Genomic DNA, 26,732 nt, shown 5'->3' with positions numbered 1-26,732 from the left:
ATTTTTAATAGAGACAGGGTTTCACCACGTTGGCCAAACTAGTCTCGGACTCCTGACCTCAGGTGATCCGCCTGCCTTGTCTTCCCAAAGTGCTGGGATTACAGCCGTGAGCCACTGCGCCTGGCCAAATAACTACTTTCCAATCAGGAGTATCTCAAAAGTTTTTTATTTCAGTAAGTTGCATTTTCACACCTTTTCCTTTTGGGTTATTTTAATTAACTCTCAGGCCACAGTATTGCTTCTAGTCAAGGGTTCCTATTCGCTCCCATACTAAAGAACTCCTGTATTGTTATTAAATCAGTGAAAAAAACCAGAGTAGGTTCCAAACTCAATTTTCTCTTTTGTATTAAGTGCTATTGTTCATTTAAAAATGAGGTATGTGTTTTCTTTTAAAGAAATAAGTTCTGGGTTGGGCATGGTGGCTCACGTCTGTAAGTAATCCCAGTACTTTGGGAGGCCGAGGCGGGTGCATCACCTGAGGTCAGGAGCTTGAGACCAGCCTTACTAACAAGGTAAAACCCTATCTCTACTGAAAATACAAAAAATTAGCCGGGCTTGGTGGCAGGCGCCTGTAATCCCAGCTGCTGGGGAGGCTGAGGCAGGAGAATTGCTTGAACCTGGGGGAGGTGGAGGTTGCAGTGAGCCGTCACGCCACTGCACTCCAGCCTGGGTGACAAGACTGAGACTCTGTCTCAAAAAAAAAAAAGTTCTGATGCAGAACATTTTATTAAGTGTCTCTATTTATATTATATACACTGTTACCAAACTGGTTAAGCTCTGAATGATTATACGGGTAAACAGGTCAATGATAGAAATAGGTCTTTTAAAATCGAGTCATTTATTAAAAATAAAGTGTTAGAACACTAGCTAAATGTCATTCATTCAACTAGTATTCTAATTTTCACTTAAAATTAGTGTTTTAGGCTGGGTGCGGTGGCTCACGCCTGTAATCCCAGTACTTTGGGAGGCCCAGGCAGGCAGATCACAAGGTCAAGAGATCAAGACCATCCTGGCCAATGTGGTGAAACCCCGTCTCTACTAAAAATAAAAAAATTAGCTGGGCATGGTGGCACGTGCCTGTAGTCCCAGTTACTTGGGAGGTGGAGGCAGGAGAATTGCTTGAACCCGGGAGGTGGAGGTTGCAGTGAGCCAAGGTCGCGCCACTGAAATCCAACCTAATGACAAAGCGAGACTCTGTCTCAAAAAAAAAAAAAAAAAAAAAAAAAATTAGTGTTCTAATTTTCACTTTAACATTAAGTTTAAAAAAAGACATTCTCCTTTGTAATTCAAAGGAGACGTAGTAAGAGTCATATGACCAGAAATCATGTTTTAAAATGTCATAATTTACCCTGTGACATGTGTTTATCTGTGTAACAAACCTTCACATGTACCCTCAAACTTAAAACATAAATAAAAATTTGATAATTTAGATTGTCAATATTTGCACATGGAACACCTAATGACTAAGAAATTAGGAAGCACTTTGAAGGAAATTGCCATTTCATATGCTACATAAGAAACTGGTTATTTTACGTGGATTCTAACAGCATCTGAATATAATATATATCTCTTATACATTATATATACTCCTTATCATATTACCTTTGAATATAATATATACCCCAATGAAATGCTGTATCAGTTGTGTATGAAAATCTTATATATTCATAGAACCACCATCAAATGCTTAAGGTGCTTACAGGCACAGAAATGACTGTATATTATTAGACAATATGGGGTTTAGTGCAGAGCCCCTGGTTAACTGCTAACTTGCTTTGTGACTTTGAGCAAGTCACTTTCCTGGACCATGTCTTGTCTTGGTCTTTGTTCTATCTCTAGAATCTAGCATATAGGCACACCAATAAAAGTTTGTTGGATGAATAATAAATGGACCTTAAGTTTCCTCATCTATACATGGAAGGATTTGGATTAGACCTGTAAATTTCTTTTTGAAATTTCAAATATGAAACCTCAAATTCTGTTATACTTTTAACCCAGTCCTAGTATTTCCTACCCTTAAGAACCATATGATCACTGCTGGCTTTCTTATTTTACTTCATTGGGTTCTTTCTGCTATTTCCCATTTGGAACAAAGTATAGTTTTGTTCTTCTTTAGAGCCTTTGTTAGATTTGGTTTATATGTATCTCCTTTTATTTATTTATTTTTAAAAAATCATTTTATATATATATATATATATATATATATATATATATATATATATAAAATTTATTTTTCTTTGAGATGGAGTTTCACTGTCACCCAGGTTGGAATGCAGTAACACCATCTTGGTTCATTGCAGCCTTCGCCTCTCAGGTTCAAGCGATTCTCCTGCCTCAACCTCCTGAGTAGCTGGGATAACAGGTGAGTGCCACCACCCCTGGCTAATTTTTTGTATTTTTAGTAGAGATCGAGTTTCACTATGTTGGCCGGGCTGGCCCCAAACTCCTGATCTCAAGTGATCTGCCTGCCTTGGCCTCCCAAAGTGCTGGGATTACAGGCATGAGCCACCATGCCTGGTCACTATGTATCTTCTTTTAAATATAAATTTTGTGTTTTACAATTTTTCACATCTACTGAATTAAATCTGAATAGTGACTTTGTACAAAACAAATTTTGCTGTCCATTATTGCCAAAAAGTCCTGAGTGTCCAGGATGATTTCTCCAGGACATCTCTATTGCTCCCAAGTTTCAAACCGTTTTTTAGGAGCCAAAACCTCAGGATTTCACCCAGATCTGGTTCACATTTTGAAAAGATACAGGATTTTACCTAACCTGCCCTGAGTAGAAAACCATCTTACCATTTTTCCCTTATGTTTTCTCTGACAGGAGGGCAGATACTATCATACAGCATACTTCTCAGTAGTTGGAAGGGTTTGAAGGGCCTGATAAGCAATGTCCATAAAGAAGAAGGAGAGCTTTTCATTTAAGTAGTCACTCAGACTTTCAGGAAGTTTTGAGTGTTTTTTGTTTTTTGTTTTTTTTTTTGAGACAGAGTCTCGCTCTGTTGCCCGGGCTGGAGTGCAGTGGCACGATCTCAGCTCACTGCAACCTCCGCCTCCCGGGTTCATGCCATTCTCCTGCCTCAGCCTCCCAAGTAGCTGGGACTACAGGTGCCCACCACTACGCCTGGCTAATTTTTTGTATTTTTAGTAGAGATGGGGTTTCACTGTTTTAGCCAGGATGGTCTCGATCTCCTGACCTTGTGGTCCGCCCACCTCGGCCTCCTAAAGTGCTGGGATTACAGGTGTGAGCCACCACACCCGGTTTGTTTCTTTTTTTTTTTTAAGTGCTCAACTAGAGTACCTTTTGTTTAAAAACTGTTACTGAAAATATTTTTACTAAATATTTTAAACCACTATTTTCATTTTTGCTTGTTGCCGTTCAGATCACATATAGACATACATTTGCGTGGTTGCAATCATGTGTGTACCATTTTGTATTTATTTATTTATTTATTTATTTATTTTTTTTTTTTGAGGCGGAGTCTTGCTCTGTCGCCCAGGCTGGAGTGCAGTGGCGCGATCTCGGCTCACTGCAAGCTCCGCCTCCCGGGTTCACGCCATTCTCCTGCCTCAGCCTCCTGAGTAGCTGGGACTACAGGCGCCAGCCACCTCGCCCGGCTAGTTTTTTTTTGTATTTTTAGTAGAGACGGGGTTTCACCGTGTTCCCCAGGATGGTCTCGATCTCCTGACCTCGTGATCCGCCCGCCTCGGCCTCCCAAAGTGCTGGGATTACAGGCGTGAGCCACCGCGCCCGGCCCCATTTTTTATTTAAACCCAGGAAAAATTCTGCTAAGCACCAATTTCAGGTAACACAATAGAAGCTAGTGACTGAGTCCTTTAATTCAGTTCAAAGAGTATGTTGAGACAGGGCCAGTTGTACTGAGCTTTTCTGCAATTTAGGTGTGATTGTTTTCATTATTTAGAGTTTTCCAAAAAATTTATAAAGCTGGTGAGAATATCCATTTGGTTTAAATGTCTCTATTATTCAGGAGAACTTGAAGGTAGCTTTGGTAAAATTCAAATGGTGTCTGTAAATTATGGATATTGTTTTTATATTCTTGGTAAAAGATGAAGTATTGAAAATTTTAAAATGCTCCCCAAATAGCTCCAAATATTAGCTTATCCCTTTTGTTCATGGTAACACGACCTTAGTATGAGCGCCTAGGGGAACTGAAGCTTTCCACAGTGGCTTCTGTCTGGTAGGACTGAGCCAGCCAGGCAAGCAACCCTGAGAAGAAGAAGGAGTAAATTAAGGTCAAACAGTAAACTGGAGGAGTGAGTGGAACTGTAAAAACTAGCTATACACAGTATTTCCACAGAAAACTGTTGACAAGGCATTTAATTCCACTGAAATGTAATAATCTATTGATTCATATTTGTACCTCTTTTAGATAAATTTTAAATCAAAATTTTCATATATATGAATGTAAATTTATTTCATTCCCTTTTTAAAATATTTAAAAATAATATATAGAGATTGATTATATTCAGAGTATACAATGTGATTATTTGGTACAGATTGTATTATGACTACCACAATCAAATTAATTAACACATCCGTCATCACTCATGATATAGTTAAGATCCCTGAAACTTGTTCATCCTATAATTGAGAGTTTTTACCCTTTGGCCAGTATCTTCCCATTTCTCCTACCCCTCAACCTACCATTTCATTCTCTGCTTCCATGACTTTAATTTTTTTAGATTCCACATGTAAGTGAGATAAGGCATATAAGTTCTCGATGCGTTTATAATGATTAATATTCTTACTTTTCAGATGAGGAAACAGGTTAAACAATTTCCCAAACTCATCAGTGGGTAAGTGGTCTTAATCTAGAGAAAACTGTTAACTACTTTCTATAGTACTGCTCTCACATGCTAAACTGAAAAACATTAATATACCCATAGTCAACACATGGTATACATCTCTTCCAACCTGTCCACCCTCCTCCTACCTCTATTGGCATGATCTAGGGACTGGTCTCTCTCCTTCAGAACTCTCCTTAGAGAGAAAGCAGTGGTGTAGTCAAGAGAAATTGACTTCCAAGAGAAAGTAGTTGTAGTCCTAGTTTCTGGTAACTGGAGCTTTAGACACTAATCTTAAAGATGTTTCTAAAAGGCAAATCTGATGGGGTCACTCATCAATTAAACCCTGTATTGACTCTCTTGGACTTCAAGACAAACATCTTTGGCCCCTGAACACAGTTCCTTCAGACTCACTTCTTGCCACTTCCCTATATATCTCAAATTATTCACAGTTCCCCTCTGAAAACTCCATGCTCTCTCACCTCTGAGCCTTTTTGAGTATCTCTTCACTTCAACTCTCTACCCCATGCCTATTCTTTTCCCTTATCAACCTCTAACATCTTTTTTAGGACTTTCTACAGAAATCTTCCAGATGCTCATGAGGATCAGATAAGAGCCTCTTTGTCCCCCTTCATGCCTGCGCTTATCTTATTATATAGATACCACTTCATTTTCTGAGAGTACTTGTCTACTTCTCTGACCTCCCTACCTGGACCCTAAGCTCCTTGGACTATAAAGCACCAGTAGTACAACAGTCCTATCCTCAAGGAAGAGTAGGAAGAATATTAATCTCTCCTCTAAAATAGTTCTGGGGTGGCTGCCGTACATACAGCTCTATCATAGTGTTGGGATCCTAACTCCAATCATTAGACAAGGACAGACATCAGACACCCATGGTGAATTAAGTTTGTACTTTTCAGGGAATCACAAAGATACTAAGAATACAGGAAGAAACAAAAACCAGGAACCTTGCCTTGTAACCATCTCCTTTCTCAGGTAAGCATACTTATTTAGTACAGAATACATTGTGAAGTACCTATGCCACATATGTGCCAAGGGCTATTAGGTGAGGGGACATGATCATGAGCACAATAAGCATGAACTCTGACTTCAGAGCTGAGCATTTAGAGGGAGACACAGACACTGAATCAACCAAACACACGCAAGTATCTAATGAAAACCTTGATAGATGCTACCAAGAAAAAGTCATTTATAAGCTCATAAATGGGGAACCGGAATGGGTGTGTAGAGGGCAAATGTAAGAGCACTTCCATTAAAAGTGACTCATAGGTAAGATTGAAAGACTAGGAATTACTCAGGCTGAGGCTGAGAAGAGGGGGATAAGAATGAGGTGCTTCCTAGTCTGAGCTGAAGTGGGGGTGGGTCTGGAGCTTGGCTCTTGAAGGAACTGAAAGAACAGTACAGCTGGAGAGAAGAGAGGCATAAAAGGTAGGCGACATCGCCTGGTTGCATTGCAGGCCTGAACTCACCTTATCTTCTGGAGGACAATACCTTGATTCTCTCTGGAAAAATTGTAAGGGAAAGCCCTGTGTATGGTGTTCAGTGTGCTTGAGACGATGAGATGGAACTGAACACAGACTGGGAGCCAGGCCAGCTTGGGTTTGAATCTTGTGAGTAACATGGTAGTGACTGGCTAATGATCATTAATAATAAGTAAAGTGCTGAAGTCATAAGGCTCCTTCCAATGACTCCTGTCACTTCCAATCACTTCTAGTTGAAGCCTAGAGGTAATTATTCACTTTACCAAAGGATTCACTATAAGCATCCTTTAAATAGTACCCCCTAAGGCACCTGAAATAGATGTGATTGACACAGGCAAATCATGCAATTCTGGAGGGACTCCCTCTTATGGAGACCTGAAGCTGGCTGTGACTGGCTGTGATCATCTGGTCATGATCAAACTGAGCAAGGTCTCTGAGCAAACTGGTATATGAAAATCATTGCCAAGAAAGCCTAGAATCTTTAGTAGAAATCTCAGAGTCCCAGAAGCTTTGAGAGAATATGTTAGTTGGAGGAAAAATAAGCCTTGTCTTCCCTCCTCCTTTGTTCTCTGCCTACCTCTGGCCCAACCTCAAATCTTTAAATTTAAATGATGTGGCCCAGCAGAGGCCGGTGGCATAAAGATGGTTTCTCTCCCTCCATTCTCTTTGGAGCTGGTGGGAACTGGTTGGAAGGGAGGTTTCTGCTCTTTTCCAAAGCCTCTCAGAGCTCTCCTCATTCCTGGTAGGCCCTCAGCACTCCTACTGTGAACCAGCTGCTCCCGCCTTGAGACTCTGTCTTCACTGCTTTAAGCTGTGCTGTAATGTGTGTGATTGTATGTATTTGATTTTGAAAATTTGGAGGATTCTATGGAAAACTCTAATTTCTTTGTATTTCTACCTGACCTCTGCTCCTCCCTTGAGAAGGAGTTGGATTATGGAATAAGAAGTTTAGGGTATATCTAGACCGGGCAAGTCTTCTTTCTGAAAAGCACAGTACCTTGGCACATAGTCTAGGAACTGGGAACCAAACTGGAAAAAAAAAAAAAAAGATCAGAGGCCTGTGCTTGTGAGATCCTGTGAGTGGAATGTTGGATGTTATCCACATTCATCTTGTCATTCCTCAGTCACCCTTCCTCTTCAAGCCTATATGTTTAGGCTTCAGTGCTAGTTTTCCTTCTGTGCCAAAGAGCAAGGAATAAGAGGCCTGGAGAAGGAAAATGCTTGATCTTGGGGAGGAGCATGGCCTTCAGCCACCACTGGGGCAATTTTCTTTGTAGTTGCTGTAGTTGTTCCATCCAGCATTCTGTTAGTCTATGTCCCTAGAGGACAGGGACAGTGTCTTATTCCCTTCCACATCCCTAAGCTTTCCAAATAGATCAATAACTATTTGCTGAATAAATGAGTAACCAAACAAAGGAGTAACTAGATTGCCTAGCTGGTGATTCTTGGATATAAAAAGATGTTGAATGATACGGTCTGGCTCTGTGTCCCCACTCAAATCTCGTCTTGAATTGTAATCCAAATTGTAATCCCTACGTGTTGAGGGAGGGACCTCATGGGAGGTGATTTGATCATGGGGGCACTCCCCGCCATGCTGTTCTTGTGATAGTGAGTTCTCATGAAATCTGGTGGTTTTATAAAGGGTTTTCCCCCTCTTCACTCTGCATTTCTCTCTCCTGCTGCCATGTGAAGGAGGTGTTTACTTCCCCTTCCACCATGATTGTAAGTTTCCTGAGGCCTCCCAAGCCATGTGCAACTGTGAGTCAATTAAACTTCTTTCCTTTATAAATTACCCAGTTTCAGGTAGTTCTTTCTTTTTTTTTTTGTTTGTTTTGAGATGGTGTCTTGCTTTTTCGCCCAGGCTGGAGTGCAATGGTGTGATCTTGGCTTGGCTCACTGCAACCTTCACCTCCTGGGTTCAGCTGATTCTCCTGCCTCAGCCTCCTGAGTAGCGGGGACTACAGGCATGTGCCACCATGCCCAGCTAATTTTTGTATTTTTAGTAGAGACAGGGTTTCACCGTGTTAGCCAGGATGGTCTTGATCTCCTGACCTCGTGATCTGCCCGCTTCGGCCTCCCAAAGTGCTGAGATTACAGGCGTGAGCCACCACGCCTGGCCGCAAGCAGTTCTTTTTTTTTTTTTTTTTTCTGAGACAGTCTCACTGTGCCACGTAGGCTGGAGTGCAGTGGCACAGTCTTGGCTCACTGCAACGTCTGTCTCCCAGATTCAAGAAATTTTCCTGTCCCAGCCTCCAGAGTACCTGGGATTACAGGCACACACCACCATGTCCAGCTTATTTTTGTATTTTTAGTAGAGACGGGGTTTCACCATGTTGGCCAGGCTGATCTCGAACTCCTGACCTCGTGATTTGGCCTCCTAAAGTGCTGGGATTACAGGCGTGAGCTACTGTGCCTGGCCAGGCAGTTCTTTATAGCAGCTTGAGAACAGACTAATACAGTGAAGAAAAAAGGATAGAAAGGTGGAGGCATTTGCAGAAGGTGGCACCAGTGAGAAACAGAGAAAGAACAAATGATTGTGGGTAAAAATAAAACAAGAGTTACTGATTTTGAATGAAACATATTCATTGTGGGGATAAAAACCCTAGCACTTTTATTAGCACCTGTAAGAAATTTGTCAGGATCAAGTGATTCATTCATCCAGGTTATAAAAATAAATAGCCTAAGGTCCTTTTTTCCCCCTACCTTTATGTATCTGGAAGGAACCTAAGGTCTTTATTATGGCCTATTTTGAGATCTAAACCCTTATGGCTCCAGAAAGGTGATGGCGGGAATTAGGGAAAACAATATTTTTTGAAGAATTTTTGAGTTGGACTCTCCGCATATATACCTTCAGCTAGGCTCAAGATGTGCAGAACTAAAGACTCCGGAGGTCCTCCTTGTGCACATAGAAGGAGTTTGAAAATTTGGCTCCATACTTCTAGTTTTCTGTATTTTTTCATGTGAGGAGAGCAGAGGCAAACATGTATTTGAAATATACTAGGTAACTGTCCTATGCTGGTAGAGACTGCCTTGTTCTGCCACGTCTCTGTAATGTAGTTAAGGCCACTGCATATCTCTGCAGTGGTGTTTCTGAAATCCTTTTCATTCATTCATTCATTCATTCATTCATTCATTCATTCATTCATTTGAGATGGAGTCTTACTCTGTCGCCCAAGCTGGAGTGCAATGGTGCCATCTTGGCTCACTGCGAGCTCCGCTTCCTGGGTTCACGCCCTTCTCCTGCCTCAGCCTCCCAAATGGCTGGGATTACAAGTGCCCGCCACCAAGCTCAGCTACTTTTTTGTATTTTTAGTAGAGACAGGGTTTCACCATGTTAGCCAGGATGGTCTCAATCTCCTGACCTCGTGATCTGCCTGCCTCAGCCTCCGAAAGTGCTGGGGTTACAAGCATGAGCCACTGCGCCCAGGCAGTCCTTTCCATTCAATACTACCCATCACTGGTCTACAGTTTGTTCAACTATAAAAAAGGAAAGTGTTTTTCTTGTTTGGTTGTTATGATGGATTGAATTGTGTCCCCCCAACAGACAGATACATTGGAGTCCTAACTCCCAGTACTTCAGAATGTGACTGTATTTGGAAACAGTGTGTTTAGGAGGTAATACAGGTAAGATGAAGTCATTAGGGTGGATCCTAATCCAATGTGACTGATATCCCCAAAGGGGGAAATTGAGACATAGAGACCAACACCAAAGAGAGAAGATGATATGAGGAGACACAGGGAGAAGATGGACATTTAACAGCTGAGGAACACGAGACTACCAGAAGCTGGGAGAGAGGCCTGGAACAGATCCTTCCTCAGTTCCTTCAGAGGGATCATGGCCCTGCTGACACCTTGATTTCAGACTTCTGGCCTCCAGAACTGTGAAAGAGTAAATTTTTATTGTTCTAAACCACCCAGTTTGTGGAACTGTGTTACTGGACCCCTAGGAAACTAACACAGTTATTCTAAAATTTAAATATATATATATATATATTTTTTTTTTGGTTGTTGTTGTCGTTTGTTTTTGTTTTTGTTTCTGTTTTTGTTTTTTTTAAAGTTCCTCTGTGGACCAGGTGCAGTGGCTCATGCCTGTAATCCCAGCACTTTAGGAGGCTGAGGTGGGTGGATCACTTGAAGTTAGGAGTTCGAGACCAGCCTGGCTAACATAGTCAAACCCCATCTCTACTAAAAATACAAAAATTAGCTGGGTGTGGTGGCGTGCACCTGTGGTCCCAGCTATTCAGAAGGCTGAGGCATGAGAATCGCTTGAACTGGGGAGGCAGAGACTGCAGTGAGCCAAAATTGTGACACTGTACTCCAGCCTGGATGACAGAACGGGACTCTGTCCAAAAAAAAAAAAAAGAAAGAAAGTTCCTCCAAATGGTAATTGTTTTTTCTCAAGAATTCCCACTAGAAATAGTTCCTGCAGACTAAGCTGTACTGGGTTCATGTAACAGACATGGAAAAGGACAGAAGTAATCTCTTTCTAATCTACGTTTAGTTATGGATAAGAGCTCCCTGGCGAGGTGTGGTGACTCATGCCTGTAATCCCAGCACTTTGGGAGGCCGAGGCGGCTGGATCATGAGGTCAGGAGATTGAGACCACCCTGGCTAACACGGTGAAACCCCGCCTCTGCTAAAAATACAAAAAATTAGCCGGGTGTAGTGTTTAATGCCTGTAGTCCCAGCTACTTGGGAGGCTGAGGCAGGAGAATGGCCTGAACCCGGGAGGCGGAGCTTGCAGTGAGCCGAGATCTGGCCACTGTACTCCAGAGCCTGGGCAACAGAGCAAGACTCTGTCTCAAAAAAATAAATTAATAAAACAAAAAAATAAAATAAAATTACAAGTAATTTTTTTTTTTTGAGATGGAGTCTTACTCTGTCGCCCAGGCAGGAGTGCAGTGGTGTGATCTTGGCTCACTGCAGCCTCCACCTCCTGGGTTCAAATGATTCTCCTGCCTCAGCCTCCTGAGTAGCTGGGATTACAGCACACTGCCACACCCAGCTAATATTTTTGTATTTTTACTAGAGACGGGGTTTCACCATGTTGGTCAGTCTGGTCTCGAACTCCTGACCTCATGATCTGCCCTCCTTGGCCTCCAAAAGTGCTAGGATTACAGGCTTGAACCACCGTGCCGGGCCCAGGTAATTTTTTATTTGCTTATTTGTTTTCTCGGAATATATGTATTATTATTATTTTTTTAAAGACAGGGTCTCACTCTGTCACCCAGGCTGGAGAGAGATGGTGCCATCATAGGTCACTGTAACCTTAAACTCCTGAACTCAAAAGTTCCTCCCGCCTCAGCCTCTTGAGCAGCTAGGACTACAGGCGGGTGTCACCATGCCTAGCTAATTAAAAACATTTTTTTTGGTAGAGATAAGGTCTTGCTATGTTGGCCAGGCTGATCTCAGACTCCTGGCCTCAAGTGATCCTCCTGCCTTAGCCTCCCAAAGTGCTGGAATTACAGGCGTGAGCCTCTGTGCCTGGCCAGAAAATATGTATTAATATATTAATGGCTATATTATAACATATAGTGAATATAAAAGATAACCTAGTCTAGCTTTCTGAGTTAAAGACTTCATTTTGTTTCTGACTCTTATGGATAAGCCCTATCTTTTGGGTATGAAAGGACCTGTCAAAGGATTTTTTATTCATGGAAGTCTAGTTTCTTAGGGAGAAAGAGTAGTCCTCCAAATACCAGTTTAAATTTGTATCACTTTTTCTTCTTTGCTGTCTTCCAGCCCGGTGTTTTCCACTGCAGTGCACTGTATGGTATACTAGGGGGACTGAGCTGTAGTTAGTACATCGTGATCAATAGCTTTATGGATTTTGATTGAAAGTGGCTGGACTACAAACCCGTGTTTGGATACACATGGAACTACTAAAAATAAGCACCTGGCTGGACATGGTGCCTCACACCTGTAATCCCAGCACTTTGGGAGGCTGAGGCAGGAGGATCACTTGAGCTCAGGAGTTCGAGACCATCCTGGGCAGCATAGACCACATCTCTACCAAAAACAAAACAAAACAAAACAAACATACAAAAAAACTTTTGCTTGATATGGTGGCATGCACCTGTAGTCCCAGCTACTTGGGAGGCTGAGGCGGAAGGATCACTTGAGCCTGGAAGATGGAGGCTACCATGCCATTGCACTCCAGCTTGGGTGACAGAGCGAGACCCTGTCTCAAAATAAAATTAAAATTAAGCACCAACTCTCTAGGTAGTAATATTGGGGTAAGTGAGTTGAGTATGAGCCATTCTTTGTTGAAAGTAAGGGTGCCCATTCCTTTACTAGGACACCACTAAAGATCCATTCATGCAAGATAACCCTTGTCAGAAAATCATTGCCAGGGACTGGGAAAGTAACACCCTTTGGAGAACTATTCTTAGCAGGAGCATGAAGGCATCATTGGAGGCATCTGGTGGGTGGGATGAGGTTTGTTCAAGAGCCATATGAAATTAAAAGTTAGGACTTTTTGGACAGATGCATTGACACGAAGCACACTAACATAGGGTGATAGTCAAGCCCAGTGAGCAGAGTTAGACCTTGGCTTTCTTTGCCTAATCACAGATCACAGATAAATTTAAGGTTTTAACTCCAGTCTGTCCCACCTCATGCACAGTAATTCATCAGGGGAGATAGGGGACAGTGACATTTATTGCAGAATAATACTGGCTGTGCCCTCTTTGAGTATAATGTGAATATTTAACAGTGTCAGTCTTTTGCCTGTTATTAGTGTCTCCAGAGTTGTTCAACTTGTTCTACTTGGTGTATTCATAGCTCTCAGTATTAGTAGATGCTCCAAGACTTAGACTGTGTCTTCTTTTGTAGGACCCACATCCTTAGCTCGATGGAGAGCTCTAGCACCCTGTATCCAAGTGATCACTTCATAGAGGTACCCATTTATGCATAGCTTTGTAAACTGAGGGCCAGGGGAGTGGCTGTTTGGGAAGCAGTCATCACTATGTAAGAATCAAACCTTTATTTTTCTTGGTAGAAAGTCAGTAGATATTTTGTTAAACTAAAAACTTTAAAATAAAACTACATGGATATTTTAAAATATGGATACAAAAATGGCTAAAAGAGTTCGATTAAAAAAAAAAAGAAACAAAGAGGGGATAAACCGGAGACTGAAGAAAATTTGTTATCTACAGGACAGGGTGATTTGACTTTGTGTCCCCATCCAAATCTCATCTTGAATTGTAATTCCATAATCCCCATGTCTTGTGGGAGGGACCTGGTGGGAGGTAATTGAATCCTGGGGGCGCTTTTCCCCCAGGCTGTTCTCGTCATAGTGAGTAAGTTCTCACGAGATCTGATGGTTTTACAAGCATCTGGCATCTTCCCTGCTGGCACTCATTTTCTTTCCTGCTGCCCTATGAAGAGGTGACTTCGGCCATGACCGTAAGTTTTCTGAGGCCTCCCAAGCCATGCAGAACTGTGTGAGTCAATGAAAACTCTTTTCTTTATAAATTACCCAGTCTTGGGTATTTCTTCATAGCAGTGTAAGAACAGACTAACACACGTGGGAATGGGATGGAAGGGATAAAGGACAGAGTGACACATCTCTGAGTATATCTTCTCATATCGTTTTGATTTTCAACAATATTAATATTTTACTTATTCAAGAAAATGAAATTAAATAAACAGTTATGGGAGAAAACTCTAAAATTCAATATAAATAGGAACAAACCCAATTGATTTCAAATGAAAAATATAACCACACTGAATGAAAAAAATTAACAAAAGCAATTATTGAGCATAGTAATTTGAGTATATCCCTTCAATCTGAAGATTAAAAAATTATAAACAAATCTTGGAACTTTACTTAAAAGGTTAGTGTACTTAAAACATTGATCAATATTAACATCACCAGTAATGAGATAGAACATCATATGCCTCCCGATGTGATGCATTGAGAACATAATAACGCACTGTGATACTCTTGGCCCCCCAAAAACAATTAAACTGAATCTAATGAGGAAATATCAGATAGCCTCAAACTGATGAAATTATTTTTATTTACTTATTTTTCGAGATGAAGTCTTGCTCTGTTGCCCAGGCTGGAGTGCAGTGGCATGATCTCAGCTCACTGCAACCTCCGCCTCCCAGGTTCAAGCAATTTTCCTGCCTCAGCCTCCCAAGTAGCTGGAATTACAGGCACGCACCACCATGCCTGGCTAATTTTTGTATTTTTAGGAGATACGGGGTTTCACTGTGTTGGCCAGGCTGGTCTCAAACTCCTGACCTCATGATTCACCCTCCTTGGCCTCCCAAAGTGTTGGGATTACAGGAGTGTGCCATCGCGCCCAGCTGAAATTATTTTTAAAAATTGGATTGTAGGTGCTCTTAAAAAAATGACTATATCATGAAAGACAGAAAAGTTGTAGACAGATTAAATAAGTCTAAACATGACATGACAGCTAAATGCAATGTGTGATCCTGGATTAGATATTGAGCTGGAAAATAAATTTTTATAATGAACATTTACTAGTTTTCCAAATAGAAAAACTAGTAAAATTTGAGTGTGGACTGTAGATTACATAATAACATTGTAACAATGTCAAATTTCCTGATTTTTATATTTGTATTGAGGTTATGTAAAATAATCTTCTCCTTAAGAAATACACACTCTAAGGTCAGATGCGGTGGTTCATGCCTGCAATCCCAGCACTTTGCGAGGCCGAACTGAGAGACTGCCTGAGCCCAGGAGTTCAAGACTAGCTTGAGCGCCATGGTGAAATCCTGTCTCTACAAAAAGTAGAAAAAAATTAGCCAGGTATGGTGGCATGCGTCTGTAATCCCAGCTACTGAGGTGGGATCACTTGAGTCTGGGAGGTCGAAGCTGCCACTCCAGCCTGGGTGACAGAGTGAGACCCTGTCTTGAAAAAAAAAAAAAAGAATGAAAAAAGGAATACACACTCAAGAAGTATTTAGTGGTAAATTGGCAAGATGTCTGCAACTTACTCTCAAATGGTTGAGAAAAAATGTGTGCACACACACACATACAGAGAGAGCAGGCACAGGTGTGGCAAAATGTTAAGTGCAGAATGTGGGTGAAGGACATTAGGAGTCTTCTTATTACTCTTGCAAGTTTTCTGTACATTTTAAATGATTTCAAAAAAGGTTTGTTTTGTTTTTAATTGTTTCTAGCTTCTTTGACCATTAAACTTATTTCACTTCTTCCTCACACTCTCGATCTGGGGTCCTTATTGGGCAAGAGTTTACATTATCTTGAACTTTACCAGTAAAACGATATGAGGAAGATGGAAATTAGTATCACTTACAATGGGAATGAAGTGATTGGAGCACCAACTCTTTACATAGTTGAAGAGGAAATGCTGCTGCCCCTTTTGGTGCAGTCTCCACTTGGTAAAGGACTGTGGTTTGAGGTCTGCCCCACCTCCCTTGTCCCAGAGGGAAGGGAAAGCATTTTACTCACAGATCTCTTGTTATCATTATTTAATCTTAGTTTGGTCATTGGTAACTTAGAGGAAAGGAGGAATCACAAAAGGTAGCAAGAAGGACGTGTATCCATACTGTGTATCAATCGCAACTTTCTTGAAAGGCCAGGCCATGCAAAGGTGTGTGGGACTCCCAATATAGATGGATCTAATAAGTTACTCTGAAACAATTTTCTTAGTTAAATGCTCTGCACATAGTGGTTAAATTTCTTTAATATCTAGAATAGTGCTAGTACAATACAGAAAAGCAGCCCAGTCCCCATATCCTTTGCTGTAATTCCAGTATTTACAGTAGACAACTGGAGATTCTAATCCAGAGGTTGGGGTACAGATTTCGCAATTACAAAGAGCCGGCGTCAGTATTGTCTTCAGAGGACATTCACCAAAGGAGCAAAGCAAAGGCTGAGAATATTGACAAAATGCTTTGTTTAACCAAAAATTGAATGGAAAACAGATTCCCTGACAAGCCATCAAATTCAGAGTTGCGGGGAAACAAGTTACAATGATAGCAAAGTAACAGCATCCAGTAGGTAACTAGCCAAAGTCATACATAGTTTACTATAGACAAAGACTGAAGACTGGGGGCATAGAAGGCCTAAGATCTCAAGTCAGGCCATGCGCCTCCCACCCACCCACCAGGTCCCTGTAGTTTACAATTGGGTCTGTTCATTCTGAGGGCCCCACTAAAGCCCCTATTCTATAGAAGTCTAGATGTCCCTAGTAGTTTGGGATATTTTTTGTCTATGTCAAGAGGCATTGGTAGTCTGCAAAACTGGCTGCTTTCCAAAGCCAATGATAAAGAAAGAAGTATCGACCTCTCTCTCTCTTTTTTTTTTTTTAAGGCAGGGTCTTGCTCTGTCACCCAAGCTGGAGTGCAGTGGTGTGATCATAGCTCACTGCAACCTCTAACTCCTACAATCCTCCTGCTTCAGCCTCTGAAGTAGCTGGGTCTACAGGCACATACTACCATGCCCTGCTAATGCCCAGGTATTTAAAAAATTTTTCATAGAGACGGGGTCTCCCTATGTTGCCAGGCTGGTCTTGAGCCCCTAGGCTGAAGCAGTCCTCTTGCCTCAGCCTCCCAAAGGGCTGGGATTACAGGTGTGAGCCACCACACCCAGCAATACACTTCTTAATCCATTTCACAAAAGATGAACAAAAAGGGCCAAGTCCTAAGCAAGTGCAGAGCGTGTGAAGAGTACCCTCAGTGGCATCCCTTCCCGATTTGTGTTCTTTTGTTTAAATTAGTTTGTTTCACTCTCAACTGCGAATGGTGAATGCCCAACATGGGCTTAAGAGCCTATTCTCATGAAGGGATTTTCATCTTTGTCAGGAATCAAAGCCTTAAATGAAGACTCAGCTGTTTATCTGGAGCTGGTAGAGCAGGTTTGCTCATGAAGTTACACCCAGTTGGCATCACAGAGGCCCGAGAGCCTCTGTGCTGGAGAACTGAGCCAATTACTATTCCCACCCAATTTCTGGCAGGTGTCAACTTGCCCTTTGCAAAGTCTCAGCAGATGCACTACTTACAAGATGTTTCATGTCAACGTAATCTTTATAGGGGACCAGTCCCATCCTGCCCGAGATTCTACTACCCTGAAGCCTCCCTGGGACATCCTGTGAGAGACTGATTATCCTCTTCAGTCGTAGGCTGAAGCTCTCCCGTACTCAGGTACATTTCTAATTCCCAGGACAACTAAACCAGCTATTTTTCCATCCTCATAGCAAATGACACTGAAAAGGACCTGGCCTACACTAAGACTCATGAAGTCTGGCGATTTTTAAATCCAGCTGCAGATGTAACCAACAAGTTAAATAATGTCTGACAGGAGTGCTTCATCTTTAAAATCCTTGTTGTGCACCACACTATTGCTTCTTTGTGGACTTTTGTCCACAAAGGTCCTTTGATTCAGTTTGTTGATACACACTCAGATTTCAATTAAATGTGGTTTTTAATAATCCTCATGCTGTCATGCATGTTAACTGTTTTATTTTTATGCATTACTATGACCTACACTTTGTTTTTAAAAATGAAGCTTTCAGATCATTTTCAGCTTCATCGCACCCTCAAGTGTGCTTTTCTGGCCTTCTCATTTTTGACTGAATTTGGAGAGGAATGAAGAAGTCATTTTTAGGCCCTGATTTGAAGGACCTATCAAAAAAGAAAGTCTTTCCACCCCCACCCCACCCCGCAGCCCCCTGCTTGGAGGCAGCACAGTTGACCTGCTTGTGTCTTGGTGTGAATTGGGGATCTGAACAAGGGAAACGAGGCTGCAAAAGGGCTCTGGAAGAAGTTCAAAAGCAAATTTGTTTTCCACATTTTGCTCAGATTTGCCCTGTGAAGAGATTAGAAAGCAAGATCTCTGAAAACAATATAAGAACCTTAATTCGATAGCCTGGAGAAAATCTTCAGCCAGTGAAGGGCTCTTACACAATTAGTCTTCCTAAGAACAGAGCATAAATCAGTGGTTTCAAATGGGCACAAAATAGAATGCACAATATTTTTTTCAGATAAAAGAAAAAATTTCCACTGGCAAAAACTAGAATAACTGACTGTGGAGACTTTATTAGCAGAATAGAGGCCCCTGTAAAGGACTGGGTATGACCAGGTTTCAGTCCTTCCAGACGCTGGATTCTGAGAGGAAGGATGGTTCCCTGGAGATCAGCATGGGTTCAGTGAGTATGAGGAATTGGCATTGGATATGAAAGGGAAGAGCAAGACCTTCACTCAGATGTAGGGACAGGAAAACAAACCACAGCATAGACCACATAATAGCTGCATTATAGATAGTGATCAGTTTATGATGGTACATATTCTTAGAAGCCAGTCTTGTTAACAAGTGACACTGATGTACATTTTCCTGGTTCTCACTGGCAAAAGACAGCTTCATAGACACATACATATTGCACAAAATTCTATGACAGGTTTCCACAGGAAAAGGTTTCCACCTGGTCTCTGCTATTTCCTACAGAAGGGACAAAAGTTGCCTGAGTCGCTGTTCACTGTTACCCAGTGTGCTTCCTCCTGTGAAGGGCCGTGAGCCTATCTCTTTACTTCATTGGCAAACTCCAGTGGCATCAAATGGCCTTGGTCATAGGCAAGAGTCATTTAATACGACAGCAATTGCTGCAGCTGTGACCCCTTCCATTTGGCAACAGACCTTGAGCCTTTACAAATATCTTCAAGGACTCAAAATGAGATGTTTTCTTTTTGAAAATATACAAACCAGAATCAGCTTGCTCTTCCTCAGAGGATGTTGACTGTGGTCACTGTTCTTTTGAGAGGAGTCGTTAACTTTTCAGGGTAGCTTGCTGTTCCCCTGCCAGTACAACTTCTCTTCCACTTTTTTCTTTTTCCATCGGCAGAGAAGCAGCATCTTAAAGGTCTTCCTGAAGGTTCTGTTGCAGAGGGCATAGCAGATGGGGTTGACAGTGCTATTGACATAGCACAGCCAGTAGCCCAAGTGCCACAGGGTGACTGGGACACACTTGTCACAGAAGGTAGAAACCAGGACCATGATGTTATACGGGGTCCATGTGATGATGAAGGCCAGGAGAATGGCACTCAGTGTCTGGGCTGCTTTCCTCTCTTTGACTAGGACCATTCTCTTTCGTTTGGTCATTTGATGGCTGGGGTTGGAATTGAGGCCTTTCGTTGAAGGCTCCTTGGCCACTGGGAAGGAGCAGGGCATGATTTTCACCTTGTGACAGCCGTTGTTGTTCTCCTGGGTCCCGTCAGCTTTTACCACCAATCGGAACTTATAGGCCACACATTTCTGACTCTTGGGTCTAGGAGCAGCTGCTGGAGACAGAAAGTAGTTCGGGGTGTCAGAGTCATGTTTTTCGGTTTGAGCTTTCACAAAAGTTTCCTCAGTGTCTTCAGCACTGAATTCTTCCCCTGGGCTTTCCTTACCCTGACTCTTGTAGACCACTTGGAGGACGGGGTCAGTGGCGGGCTTGTCCTCATCCTCTGAGGAAGGGTAACTGCTACAGGTGGTGAGCTGCTCAGCTTTGGCCTGGTTGGTGCTTGGGTCAGTGGCTTGGGATGGCTTCCCACTGGTGGAGGCACTCCTGCGGGAGGATGACCAGGAGGTCTGGTTCCTTTCCCTCTGGGCCAGGGTGGGTCGAGGACAGCGCAAGCAGGATCTGAACAGAGCCCTATGAGCTGGCTTTCTCTTCTCAGCTTCAGTCACAGAGTCAGAACCCTGGAGGTCAGCCAGGTCCTTGGTTCGCTTCTCTGTTTCCCGGTAGATTCGACAGTAGAGGATGGTCATGACAGAAACAGGGATGTAGAAAGCAGCAATGGCAGTGCCAAAAGTGATGGTGGGCTCTGAGAGAAACTGGATCTGGCACTCATCCAGTGGAACTGTCCGCTTCCCAACCAAGTACTGCCAGCAGAGGATTGCTGGGGCCCAGAGGATGAAGGAGATCAGCCAGGCCAAGCCAATCATGACGCCAGCCCTTTTTGGAGTACGCTTGGCCCGATACGTCAAGGGTCTTGTGATGGAAAAGTAACGGTCAAAACTGATCACCAGAAGGTTCATGACAGAAGCGTTGCTGGCCACGTAGTCCAGTGCAAGCCAAAGGTCACAAGCCAGACTCCCGAGAGCCCAGCGTCCCATGAGGATGTAGGTGGTGTAGAGGTTCATGGAGAAGATCCCAATGATGAGATCTGCACAGGCTAAGCTGAGCAGGTAATAGTTGTTAACTGTCTTGAGCTGGCTGTTGACTTTGAAGGAGATCATGACCAAGACATTGCCCACAATAGTGATGAGGCTTACCACAGCAGTCACTGCTGCAATGCTGATGACTTCCCACAACTTGTGGCGTTCCAAAGGCTGGTGATTTACTGGGGTGCCATTGACGGTGGTTGCATTGTGGTAAGAGTCCCCTTCCATCCTGGTGCAAAATTTTTATATTAGAATAGTCTTAGGTTCTAGGCTGTTCTCTGTTTCAGCTCTTGTTGGCCAGCATCTGGAAGAGAGGGAAATACATGAGCGCCGCACAGCAGCATGACTTTCTTGTCCATTCATTGTTTATAGTTTCTAACAATATTAAACATGGCTGCACACATATTCAGAGCAAGATGCTGACATCTCTAAAGTTTGATCACCTATTTTTAATGGCATCCTTTTGCTTTTGCTGCCAATGGCCTAGTGCCCTTCTTCTGCGTGAGGCTGCTGCCCTCTTGTGGCAATTTTAAAAAGGGCTGGGAAGATGAGGAGGGTGAAGGGAAAGGAAAAAAAAAAAGGATTGTTGAGAAGCAGTAAAGAGGGGAAAGCAGGGATGTTAAATCACCTTAGATTGCAGTGGCCGTAAGGGCAGAAACCTTATTATTTTTTTAAGATTCTGGTGATAAATACCTAAATGGTCATGCACTGGGGAAAAAGTGGTCTCTATTCTATAGTCCCAGTCTCCATTATTAAACATTACTGAGGTGCTGTTGTGAGCCAAGACCATATTATACCACTTCTTTTTGCCCTAATGCACAAACTCCAAGTGCATACCTGGTTTTCATCTAGGGGATCTGACATTTGCCCCAGCTGCTGAAGATAAGGACCTTCTCTCTGTTCCTGGACTATTTGCAATATCATAGAATTGTTTTAGGTTATCTTTTTTCTGATTGTAGAGTAATATATTCCTCATAAAAGTTTGAACAATGTCAAAATGTAAATCTTAGAAAGCAAGTCTCCTCTAATTCCATCTTGCAGAGGTAATCAATGCTAACAGTTTAGTGTATATTTTGGCATTTTCCCATATGCATATACTAATAAATAAATATTTAAATACAATTTCCCCTATGCATATACTAATACTTTTACCATTTATAATTTGAATTTTGTTTTTAACTTAACAAATGAATTATCACGGACAGCTTTTGTATCAGTACATCGAGAGCTATCACTTTCATTGTAATGACTGTACATTATTCCACTTAATGGATGTACTATATTTAATTAACCCTCTGTTGACAAATTTTAACTTTTAAAACTACAAGGAAATGTTCCTTTTGTAGATTAAAAAAATCTATGTACATGATAAAGATTTCAGTGGGTACCAAAGGATAAATGGCAGGAATCAGGTCTCCCTCCCACCTCTGACCTCCAAGCTTGCAAGCCCCCCTTTTCAGAGGTAATCACTGCTACCATTTATTTTTCCTTCTAGAGATACATGTGCATACAACGTATATTTGATGATGTATAACAAATACCACCTTGACATGATAATGGGCGGTAAAAGGAAAAAAAAAATCTTTTTTTTTTTTTTTTTCGGAGGGAGGACAGAGTCTCGCTCTGTTGCCCAGGCTGGAGTACAGTGGCGCTATCTTGGTTCACTGCAAGCTCTGCCTCCCGAGTTGACGCCATTCTCTTGCCTCAGCCTCCAGAGTAGCTGGGACTACAGGCGCCCGCCACCACGCCCGGCTGAGTGTTGCTGTTGTCGCCCAGACTGAAGTGTAGTGGTGCCATCTCGGCTCACTGCAACCTCCACCCCTCGGGTTCAAGCAATTCTCCTGCCTCAGCCTCCAGAGTAGCTGGGATTACAGGTGCCCGCCACCATGCCCGGCTAATTTTTGTACTTTGTAGTAGAGATGAGGTTTCACCATGTTGGCCAGGCTGGTCTCGAACTCCCGACCTCAGGTGATCCGCCCGCCTCAGCCTCCCAAAGTTCTGGGATTATAGGCATGAGCCACCGTGCCCAGTGAAAATCTTTTTGTTGACCCTTAACATACCCCATGTGGGCAATTTTGTTTAATGGGGTATTTCTGCTCTACCAAAAGTCTTGACACTTTTTTGATAACAGTAACTGACATAAAGATGACAAATTTGTGAAGGCCTACAGTTTTCTTGGCTTTGCTTTATATTTCCAGCTGTAATTTTGAGTGTTTTCGTAACACCTCAAATTCAACATGGAATCGAGTTGATGATATTGTCTTGCACCGGAAACCAGCTTCTCCCATCTTCCCAATCTTGCATGCTTCTTCACCTCCCGAACACATGCAGTCTCACTGACCCACGAAGGCCCCTCTTTTTGGTCCCTGATGCTCCATCTGCTACCTTCTACCTCTAACACCTTGGCGTTGTCAACATCCTTCAAGCTGTTAAAGCAAATTCTAAGGTTGCCAGGTCATTAGGTAGAGATTCCCCGGCATCTGAAAAGACCAAAGTTACTCTACACTCTACAATTCTCTGGGCAAATGCCTTCACAGATGGTCTTCCAATGGTCAGATCTAAGCCACACAGTGCCAAAAAGGGCCTGTGGAAGTCCCTTTCTCCTTTATTCTTTCTTTTCTTCCTTCCTTTCCTGCCCCCCTCATATTTGAATGTTTATTGTGGGACAGACTCTAATGCTGGCGATACCACGGAATAGGCCAGTGTCTCTGCTCTTAAGACACTAGTTGGGAATGTAAATAAACAAGCAGATAGAAATAGCAGGCGTGCAGCAGGCCATAGGCACACCTGGGAAGGACCTCCAACCTCGTTGAGTGGACATGGGAAGCACTTCCTGAGGAAGAGACCTAAGAGACCAGACTTGAAGAATGAATCACCAATAGCTAGACAAACGGTGGGTGGAGGCTGGGGATGGTAGTGCCAGAATGTTTCAGACAAGGGAAGAGCTTGTCTGTAAGCCCAGAGGCAAAAGAGGAGGAATGGAAAGAAACAAGGTAGCTGGAGCCAAAGAAACCTGAGAAGTGAAAGGTGAAACTGGAGAGGCTGGCAGGAGAAGGAGGGGCAGGAGAGGACCTGAGAGAAAAGTCAGTTTTCTGGGAGAGCTGTATCAGCTATTTGCAGACTCCCCATCTACTCTGAAGGTAGTCCCAACATCCAGGTGTTGAAGAGCATTAGTCTGGAGAGAAGTAGTAAAATGATCTGACCGCTTGCTGACTTTCTCTAATCAATTCTTCAAAATAGGAATACATAGTGTTTTGGAAGGATTTAATTTTTCCATTTAATTTTATTATCAGGTGGTAAGCAATTTACGGAAGGTTCTGGGAATTTGGATGGGCATGTACTCCTTTGGACACATGTATAACCTGGGTATTTCTTTTTCTTCTGTTTACTCATTAAAAAAAATAAGGAGGCTGGGCATGGTGGCTCACAGCTGTAATCCCAACACTTTGGGAGGTCAAGGCAGGTGGATTGCCTGAGGTCAGAAATTTGAGACCAGCCTGGCCAACATGGTGAAGCCCTGTCTCTATTAAAAATGCAAAAGTTAGCTGGGCATGGTGGTGCGTGCCTGTAATCTTAGCTACTTGGGAGGCTGAGGCAGGAGAATCACTTGAACTTGGGAGGTGGAGGTTGCAGTGAGCCAAGATCTTGCCACTGCACTCCAGCCTGGGCAACAGAGTGAGACTCCCTTTCAAAAGAAAAAAATTAAGAAAAAAGGAAATTGGACTATAGAAACTAACATACCTACATTTCTATGACTTTGTATATTATATTGTGTCAAAAAAAAATTGAAACAAATGTAAAGATCTCAATTGGCCTTGTTTGTGATTCCAGAATCAGGCAATTCTTCATTTTGTGAAATAAATGTTCTGATGAGCTGACCAGAAGAATTTGGCTTTATAGGCAGAGAAGGCCTGAAGAAAGCAGAAGCAAAGAACAAGGAATGTATTAGTTACTTCCAGACAGAACAACAGAAAATAACTGGTTAGTTAATATCAGGTTACTTCAGGCTACGTGTGTGTGTGTGTGTGTGTGTTAGAATTAAAGCAGAGAGAACTTCCTTATCATGCTGATTGAAGATTTGCAGTGGCCTGTTTGGGAAATTGGCTCTCTCTCTCTCTCTCCTGATTTCTCAGGTCAAATAACAACTTAGTTTAGGTTTGCCTGGGTGGCTCCATTTTGATTTTTATTCTGGGTTGTTCAAGCCTAGTTCAAGAGCTTAGTCCGAAACAATGACCTCCTATAATTTTTTATTTATCAATAGTGTGATGGTTAATTTTATGTGTCCACTTGGCTAGGCTACAGTACCCAGTTGTTTTGTCAAACACCAGTCTAGATATTGCTGTGAAGGTTGAAAATGCCTTCACAGTTATGATTAATACTGAAATCAGTGGAATTTAAGTAAAGAAGATTACCCACCATAATGCGGGTAGGCCTCATCCGATCATTTGAAGGCCTTAAGGGAAGACCGAGGTGCCGAATGAAAAGAGCAAGGAATTTTGTCACCAAACTGCCTTAGAACTCAAGACAGCCACATCAATTCCTGTTGGATTTCCCAGCTTGCCTACAGATTTCAGACTTGCTAGCCCCTATGATCATGTCACCCAATCCTTTAAAATAAAAATAAATCTCTCTCTCTCTCTGATAAATGGAATAGGCTCTTTGCTAAAAGGGAAAAGAAAATAATTTACAGTGGTAACATCTCCTCACCATCATATAACAATTTGGCATTGGTCAGCTTCAGATCAAAAACCTAGTTCCATTACTTACTCTATGACATTAATTAATTAATTAGAAACAAGGTCTTGCTCTATCACTCAGGCTGGAGAACAGTGTCACCATCATAGCTCACTGAAGCTGGAACCCCTGGCCTCAAGCTATCCTCCTGCCTCAGCCTCCCATGTAGCTGGGACTACAGGTGTGGGCCACAACATATGGCTCCAACTTACTGTGTGACTTTGGACACATTACTTAACCTGAGTCTCAGATTTTAAACTTTGAGGTGGGGATAAAAAGAGTCCTTACCTCATAGGATTGTTTTAAATATTAAATGAGATAATCCATTTTGTATTTAACCAGTGACTGACACAGGGGAATGTTCACTACAAAGTAGCAGTCCAGCAACAAGAGCATCAAAATGACTATTCCGGCCGGGCGTGATGGCTCACACCTGTAATCCCAGCACTTTGGGAGGCCAAGGTGGGTGGATCACGAGGTCAAGAGATCAAGACCATCCTGGCCAACATGGTGAAACCCCGTCTCTACTACAAAAAAAAAAAAAATTAGCTGGGCATGGTGGCATGTGCCTATAGTTCTAGCTGCTTGGGATGCTGAGGCAGGAGAATTGCTTGAACCTGGGAAGCAGAGGTTGCAGTGAGTCGCGATCATACCACTGCAATCAAGCCTGGCAACAGAGTAAGACTCTGTCTGAAAAATAAAAAAAAAAGACTCTTCTCCTGGTAGGAATGAGCCTGAGGCATGGTTATTAAGAGACAGGGTAAAATAATGAGGCAATATTTTCATTAATAAGGCAATATTTTCATGACCACAAACTGGCTCTTTTAGATGCTTCATGGTGCTAATGCTGGATTGCAGTGGTGTGATCATAGTTCACTGCAACCTCAACCTCTTGGGCTCAAGGGATCCTCCCGCCTTAGCCTCCTGAGTGGCTGGGACTACAGGCATGTGCCACAATCCCCAGCTAATTTTTTTCTGGTTTCATTTTGCTTTGAGATAGGGTCTCTCCGTGTTGCTCAGGCTGGCCTCAAACTCCTGGCCTCAAGTGATCTGCCTGCGTTGACCTTCCAAAATGCTGGGATTATACCACACCTGGCCCTTCCTCTTTAGTTTTTTTGGTTGGTGCTCTACCTCTAGGGGCATAACAAACTGCTCCTAGTTATTCAAGCAGAACAACCTTGAGGAGAGCCAAGGCTAACACAGTCTTCCTCAGAGTCTGCTCAAAGTCTAGGACTACTTCAAATGCTTGATTGAAAAGGTTTCATGATCTGATAGATTGAGAAAATACCATGTAGTATGTAGAGCACTTAGAGATTCAGAAGACACATTAGCCTAGTGAAAGCTAGAAGGTTCTGCAGTAGAGAACATTACTTAATTTGGCTTAACACAGAGGTGGCTTAGCTTATCTAACCTTTCTCAGAGGAATGTCTACTAATATCCTGTGGAATCCATGAGTCACATTTGGGAAATGCATATTAGTAAACACAATGAACTAGGAGTAGGGAGTAGGAGTTCTAATTTCGGCTAACATCTTGTGATTTGAGACAAGC

General features: G+C 42.5%; 1 protein-coding gene and 1 long non-coding RNA gene across 2 annotated transcripts; one reads left to right on the top strand and one right to left on the bottom strand.

The window, feature by feature from the left end:
* The first annotated feature begins 2,231 nt into the window (after nt 1-2,231).
* LOC140710432 (uncharacterized) lies at nt 2,232-7,391 on the top strand. Its single transcript, XR_012091444.1, has 3 exons — nt 2,232-2,362; nt 4,781-4,821; nt 5,730-7,391. It is a non-coding gene; the product is annotated as an uncharacterized lncRNA (long non-coding RNA).
* Nucleotides 7,392-15,455: 8,064 nt separating this feature from the next.
* Nucleotides 15,456-21,406, bottom strand: CHRM5 (cholinergic receptor muscarinic 5). Its single transcript, XM_038008821.2, has one exon. The coding sequence runs from the start codon at nt 20,674-20,676 to the stop codon at nt 19,078-19,080; it is 1,599 nt and encodes a 532-aa protein (XP_037864749.2). The 5' UTR covers nt 20,677-21,406; the 3' UTR covers nt 15,456-19,077.
* Between the last annotated feature and the right edge of the window lie 5,326 nt (nt 21,407-26,732).

The sequence above is a fragment of the Chlorocebus sabaeus genome, chromosome 26 (genome assembly GCF_047675955.1).
Source record: "Chlorocebus sabaeus isolate Y175 chromosome 26, mChlSab1.0.hap1, whole genome shotgun sequence".
Taxonomy (NCBI): Eukaryota; Metazoa; Chordata; class Mammalia; order Primates; family Cercopithecidae; genus Chlorocebus; species Chlorocebus sabaeus.
This window is presented reverse-complemented; position numbering and strand designations above follow the sequence as displayed.

Excerpts from the sequence above, each read along its gene's own strand:
- CHRM5 (XM_038008821.2), bottom strand. The coding sequence starts at position 20,676 with ATGGAAGGGGACTCTTACCACAATGCAACCACCGTCAATGGCACCCCA.